Source organism: Salmo salar, chromosome ssa19 (genome assembly GCF_905237065.1).
Source record: "Salmo salar chromosome ssa19, Ssal_v3.1, whole genome shotgun sequence".
Classification (NCBI taxonomy): domain Eukaryota; kingdom Metazoa; phylum Chordata; class Actinopteri; order Salmoniformes; family Salmonidae; genus Salmo; species Salmo salar.
Window position 1 is genome coordinate 54,529,893 of NC_059460.1, and position 6,821 is coordinate 54,536,713.

Sequence of the window (6,821 nt, forward strand, 5' to 3'; positions counted from 1 at the left end):
TCTGGGCCAGTGGCCAAAAGCTACACTTCCACAGCTACACTTCAGTCATGATTTCATTCGCACATTATATTTTTGGGGGGCAACTTAAGTACCCCTATTTAGTTTGGTATCATTCCAGATTTAGTGTTACCCAGTTTTCCATAGATCAGTTACAAATGAGTGTTGGCATGGCAGTCCCCAGGCCTGTACTTGGGGGTCAGAGTGGACATGACAGGGGCAATGACTTCTTCATGCAATCAGTGGGCCCTGCTGGGTGGACTGTGGCTGTAGTGGGGGGTCCGTCTGTCTGTGCATTGGGGGGGGCAGGCAGAGTGAGACGCATAGTCCCTATGAGGGAAGACTGAGACTCACTGGTAGTGTTTTGGAGAAGTGGGGGTCACTCTATGCCAGTGAAACAAGCCAGAGAAATGCGACAGAGTGCACAGCTGCCCCATCAAACCACAGGCACTGTGCTGTCTAAGGAGCATAAAGTTGGCTGTGTGGCATGTCCATGTTCAGGACCTCCCATGGATGGAGTTGAGGGCCTGGGATGCACCATGCTCAGTTTACACCAGAGCACTTCCTAGTGTAAAACACTCTAGCCCCTCAAGGTGGGATACAATTCCTTAGCATTTAGAAACAAGGCTTGCTCATCTTACAACTTAAAGTTTCTGATCCTGCATAAAGGTCCTGTGGGGCACATAGTCCTGCTTATTCCACAGGTGTATCACTTTTTTAGGGAGTAATGAAGCTCTAGATCATGGTGTCCCAGTCAATCTTGCAAGCAAGCCCTCGAGAGAGGAGAAAATACTGACACCTGATCACCCTCCATGACATTGAGTGAGATCCGCTGTCTGAGAAAGAGGCATTCAGACTATCTGTCTTTACCAGGGGTCTTAAAAATGCGGCCCAGGAGCCATTTTTGGCCCACCACCTGATTTAATGTGGCCCCACTTTTTCTTGTAGCACTCTTTCCAACAATTCAAACCTCATTTGAAGAAAATGTACGATGTGGTGCTGATGCCTTGATGCTTTAGCACTCATAAATTGGATTGAGCCATATATTTACAGATTATGTGTTTTATCTCAAGGCTCACGCACAGTGACTGCCGACTGCCTACATTTTTCACGTGATTCTACATGTAAAAACGTTCACAAATTACATTCAGAGGTACTAAGTACTCTCGGCCAGCAAACACTACTGACGTGCCTGAGGCCTTACGTCGACTGATTTAGCTTGACTGTTACTACAGCTGAGTCTGCTGAGGTCTTTGTGACTGATCTCTGAACAGTTTGCTCCACAGTTAACATTTCCAGGCCGAAAGGTCACGTCTGGAGTCTGAGTGTGTGAGGGCCACTGTGGGTGTTTGAGAACACCTGGGGCTTACACACACTATGGGTGTTTATTGGGGGTGAGCCAGGGTTCATGGGCTGACCAGAGAAGGTGCACTGTCCCACTAGCCATCTCAATACTGCCCTCATCTTACGCAAGCTCTCTCTGAATGCAAATGTCAAAGGGCCGCTCCATAACAATTCTGTCAGAGACCATGTTAACTCCCACTTTTCACTGTGAAATCACTGGTTAAGAGAACACGGCCTCCGCATTTCTTTAGTTGGATTTCTTTCCTGGGCCTACCAGCATGAGTGAATTCCTGAATTAGGTCTTTCCAAAATGTTTTTTCAAGTCCAATCAATACAGTGTGCTTGTAAATACCCGTTAAGTCGTGCCATAAAGACAACCTCTGTTTTGAATACTGTGCCAAGGATGCATGGAAAGCTTTTGTTATTCAATGTCCAAGAATCATCTGGATCTTCGGGTCACAGTCGTCTGTTTGCAGCTGTGGGGCCGGCATTGCCCGGCCATGGCTGGAGCTCTATTATTGAGCTAGGAACCCACCCAGCAGTGATTACCATCTCATTATAAACTAAGGAAGTGGCAGCTTGTTTGTTTCCAGGGTTGCAATGGAATACATTTGCACTTCTCCAAGAGTTCATGCGATATCAGGTGTGAATTCCACCAAGCACTAAGTGCTATCTTCTCCTCTCTCAATTCTCGCAGTCTCTCGCTCCTTCTCCCTCTCCTTCTACCCCCTTCCCCACTTAATTTGGCCTCCCTCTGTTTTCACAGCCTTTGTAGGTGATGCCTCCTGAAGTTTCCTTTCACACTCCGCGAGGAGATTTTAATTAACATATGTTGCGTTAATTAGGGCCCCTCTGCCACGGCGCAAACCAGAACAGAAGGCGGTTCTCCAAGAGAGGGAAGCATGTGCTGCCGTTAAGTTCTTCTAATCAGAACCATTTGCACGCCGATTACTTGGAGCGCCTCGCTTCTGCCTTCACAGCTCCCCAAAACACCTGCACCTCACCACCTCAGCAGCACCAACACACCCGAGCACAAACCCAGACTTCATCACATTCTCACAGCTGCCATGAAACACGCCCCAATGCACTTGTTATAACATAGTCAGAAGAATATGTGACACTTGTCATAACATGTAGTGACAGATTATAACAACATTCGTAAGACTTATGCCAATTGACATAACCCTGCAATTGTGATCCATTTAATGTTAAACAAAGATTCAAAGGTTTCATATTTCGCAGTGATGCATGTGTCAGGTGGTGTAATGACTGCATAGTTGATAGTTCCTCCATTCTCATGAAGTGTTGTGCAGGAACTAGGAAACCAACTTCAAATGTGGTACGCCATAAATCAACATTGTGATTCATACAGGCTGCGGTTTATTAATTGATTTGAGATCCATGTGGGTCAAGCTTGGGAGACGACCCACATTGGTGAAATGTCAAAGCACTGGTATTAATGACTAGATGTCATGCTCTCAGTGGGTAAAGTTGACGGGGGACACGTGGATAACATTTCTATGATATATTTGACTGAATTTTGGAACGTAATGGTCTAAGCACGTTTCGGTTTACCACACATAAACTAGTTGGAAAAGCGTGTTGTCAACCAACAATGATGCAGTACAGTTTGTCATGTACCCTGTTGTGATTCCCCCGTCTAAGCACCATAATGCCTGATCAGGGTTGAGTGGGGGGCCAGTTGCTACAGATTGAATTAATGGTGTCCAGCTGAAGGCATAAGGACCCTACTGTCGTCGACAAGTTGTTACATTTAGCAGACACTCTTATCCAGAGTGACTTACAGACGCAAATAGGGTTAAGTGCCTTGCTCAAGGGCACATCAACAGATTTTTCACCTCGTCAGCTCTGGGATTCAAACCAGCGACCTTTCGATTACTGGCCCAATGCTCTTAACCGCTAGGCTACCTGCCGCCCATTGTAAATGCCATTGATGTGTCTTGTGTTCTAGTTCTAATTCAGTGTCAACACTGTGGGCCTATACTACTATAAAGTGGATAGGTAACAACCAAGTGTAGAGTAAAACTATTTAAGAAATGTACAATGATGTAACCCTCCACGTATATATCTTTAGAGGCTGCTAATGTCCGGCGTGAGATATTTGACACTTTTCACAGAAATGTATCACTATATAGTCAAGGTGTTAGATGACAATCTTGATAAAGACCTGGGTTAACCAACTGGCTCCTCAACGGGGTGCAAATTGTTCAGAAGTCTAGCACTTCTAAATCTGTCAGTCTACAGAAGTCTTAAAAGGCTGAAGGTCCATTCTAGCTTCTTCGATTGCCATGTCAAAGGCAGCTTTGTTCTGCATTTTGACCTAAATATAGTGAGTAGCTTCTTTTTTTTTAATAGTGCAAAAAATGAATCATTTGTTCAACATAAAATGTGAGGTTAGTACCTTATAATTATGTTGGTGATGTTTGCTCGGTATTCAGCACCGGTGGATATGTTGAGAACTTAGACGTGGCCTGTTTGTAATGGTTGGAGGAGAAAAGAGAAGCTGAGGTAATGTCCTGGGGCACTAACCTGCAGCAGGTTGGCCTGAGAGCAGTGAAGGAGAAGCGGTGTCTCTGTCCCGGAGGCTCATGGGTACGCCTGGGTGGCCTGGCCGCCGTGTCGCTCAAACTGTGGCCCTCTCGCCATTCGTGTCAACATCGATGACTTCAATGGCATGCCCTTGTGAGCTCACCTTGCTAGGAGAGATACAGGAAGCTGACATTAGAGCAATGAAAGTGTGGAGGGGGAGAACTGTGTAATACCTGTACTGGGGAGAATTCTGTGTGTGTGTGTGTGTGTGTGTGTGTGTGTGTGTGTGTGTGTGTGTGTGTGTGTGTGTGTGTGTGTGTGTGTGTGTGTGTGTGTGTGTGTGTGTGTGCGTGTTATCTGTTTCATCTGTGTTTATCATAGAGATCTCCTCTCCGAGCAGATTTGACAGAAGTGTCTGTGTTCTCGGAACACACTGGGACAGTTGTTAAGTGCTGAGTCTGTTGCTGGCGGAGTCAGTCACAGACAATTTCTGTCAATTATGGCTCTATTTCATCTTCTACACTTCTCTAGTACAGTATTCTACACTCTGTTACTGAGCTAACATGTACTGTAGCAGTGATATCACATTGTTTTCACAGAATTATTAGAAATAACTCTTTATGGAATCAACTAAGTTATGATATTTACTGGATTCCTTGTGAAATCAATGTGTTTATGTGGTTCATTTTACAGAAAATATCACAGATTTGACTAATTTAGGTTAAAAAAGGAAACTGTAAAAGATTTTAAAGTCAGAGATAGAATTCAAATTTGACATTTCCCGTTTTAAGCAATCAACAACTGATCATGTGCAGGTTAATTTCAATTAATCACATAATGATGGGTGACAATGGGTGACACGCCCAGGTTATGAACCTGGGCATGTATTTGATTACTGCAAATATATTCCTCCACAAGCCCTTATTTGCTAGATTTAAAAAACATGACTGAGTAAATAGTAATGCACTATCATTTTGGAAATGTAATTTTATTCAACATTCAAAACTCTGAAACGGAATCGTTTACGTTGAATCCTTCACACTCGTTTTGTTACCCTACTAGGCACTTTTTCTACATGAAATCAAAACCTTGTGGGTGTGCGGAAGCTTGTATGAATTCTCCCTCCCTCGTGATGATGACTAAAACACTGACAAAAACTGTGTTTAATCGGAATGTTGTATGTTGGTAAGAAAATGGATAAACTCAGAGACAGTTGAGAAAATATTGATCATAGAGTCTGGTGTCAGCGTGATCCTGAACGTATTGCGCACGCCTGTGCACGCAGTAACCGCTTGTTATTACAACATTTCAATTATGGAAATACAAAGGCCACACATTTGAATGTTGTACAATCAAAAGGTTATGAATAAAACGAAAGACTAGCCATTGACTTGTTTCTGTTTGTTTGTTTTTAAACCAAAAGGGCAACAGATTGTGGGTCAAAATTACAGAATAGGCTATCAAATAATAGGATCACAACAGTTAGTTTTATCAAGCTATATGAATCATTTACATCTGATTAACAATAAACCTACACCGAGTGTTCAAAACATTATGAACACCTGTTCTTTCCATGACATAGACTGACCAGGTGAATCCAGGTGAAAGCTAGGATCCCTTATTGATGTCACTTGTTCAATACACTCTCAAAGTCTGCTGGGTTTTTTCACGCTAAACAGTTTCCTGTGTGTATCGAGAATGGTCTACCAAGTTCATCCAGCCAACTTGACACAACCGCGAGAAGCATTGGAGTCAACATGAGCCAGCATCCTTATGGAACGCTTTCACATGCCCCCACGAATTGAGGATGTTCTACAGTGTATATATGTTTATTATCTGTCTAATTTCTCCGTATGCTGTATTCCAAGTAGGCTATACTTTATCGTTAGGATATTAGGCCTATAGTAGCATTGTAGTAGTTTCCTACTAAGTAATCATAATAATATTGTTAACGTTGTTATTATCATTATCATTTTGAATATAGTATTTTCATTGCCTACTATCACATGCCTGCCACTGAAATAAAATAATGAAGTTATTTTGATAACATGCAATTCCAGTAACCGATTCGTGCACGGTATTACTTATATTTCCTAAAATGTGTTCACGACCTGAAGTAATGTGAGAAACTGTTGCACTCATAACCATTTCAGAAAGTGTTCCAATTGTTTATCTTCTTGTCTGCCTAGTTAGAATATGCGCACGACCAAGTCCTCGGGAAACAAGGAGGGTTCTTGCGAAATGGAAACCTATCACGTCTAACGTCGACATCAGACCCACCTCCAACCAATTACCAGTCGCAAAATGTATATATCATAGGTTATGAACCTGGGCATGTGTTTGAGACACTGGTAGGGACTCTTGTAAAAAGAAGACAAGACAATCGAAGACCAAAGATAAAATAATTAGCCCTTTAATTTTAAGAAATATTAGGGCTATTTTAAATGATTGCCAATTTGTTGGAATATTTAAATGTAGGGTGCGTTTTCCAGAAGTCGATAGACTTTTTGGTATAGGAACTTTAGTCAATTGAATTTAGCTCGAGTGAAAAAAAAAAACATCGGTAGGTGGACGAAATGTTTCAGTTTGTGCATTTATCTCAAAATCCGTAAACGCGCTTTCATTTCACTGCGCGTGAAACAGAGGGGCAAGGTGAACCTATGACATTGCACATACACTGAGACTGGGGCTGCAAATGGGCGGCATAGGTGGCAATCTTTACCTCAGTATGTTGAATGGGACTGATACGCAAACTTTCGGAAAAGACACCGATATCAACAATCACCTTCAACGCAGAAAGAATTCCGTGGATTTTAAAATGGGAATTCAGGACACCAGATTATATCACCAAGACTCAATTCAAAACGGACAGGACGGATCGGCACTGCCGTACCACGCAGACCAAACTGTGGCTGGATACGGAGCGCAAC

At 42.9% G+C, this 6,821-nt stretch overlaps 1 protein-coding gene across 2 annotated transcripts in view; it reads left to right on the plus strand.

Annotated features, from left to right (window-relative positions):
• The first annotated feature begins 6,220 nt into the window (after positions 1 to 6,220).
• tbx21 (T-box transcription factor 21) overlaps positions 6,221 to 6,821 on the plus strand; it is a 17,737-nt gene continuing 17,136 nt past the window's right edge. Inside the window, exon 1 of one of the 2 annotated variants that reach the window (XM_014158543.2) lies at positions 6,221 to 6,821. This exon is cut by the window's right edge and continues 313 nt beyond it. In XM_014158543.2, coding sequence (XP_014014018.1) covers positions 6,587 to 6,821 — 235 coding nt within the window. In that variant the 5' untranslated portion in view covers positions 6,221 to 6,586. 2 annotated transcript variants of the gene reach the window in all.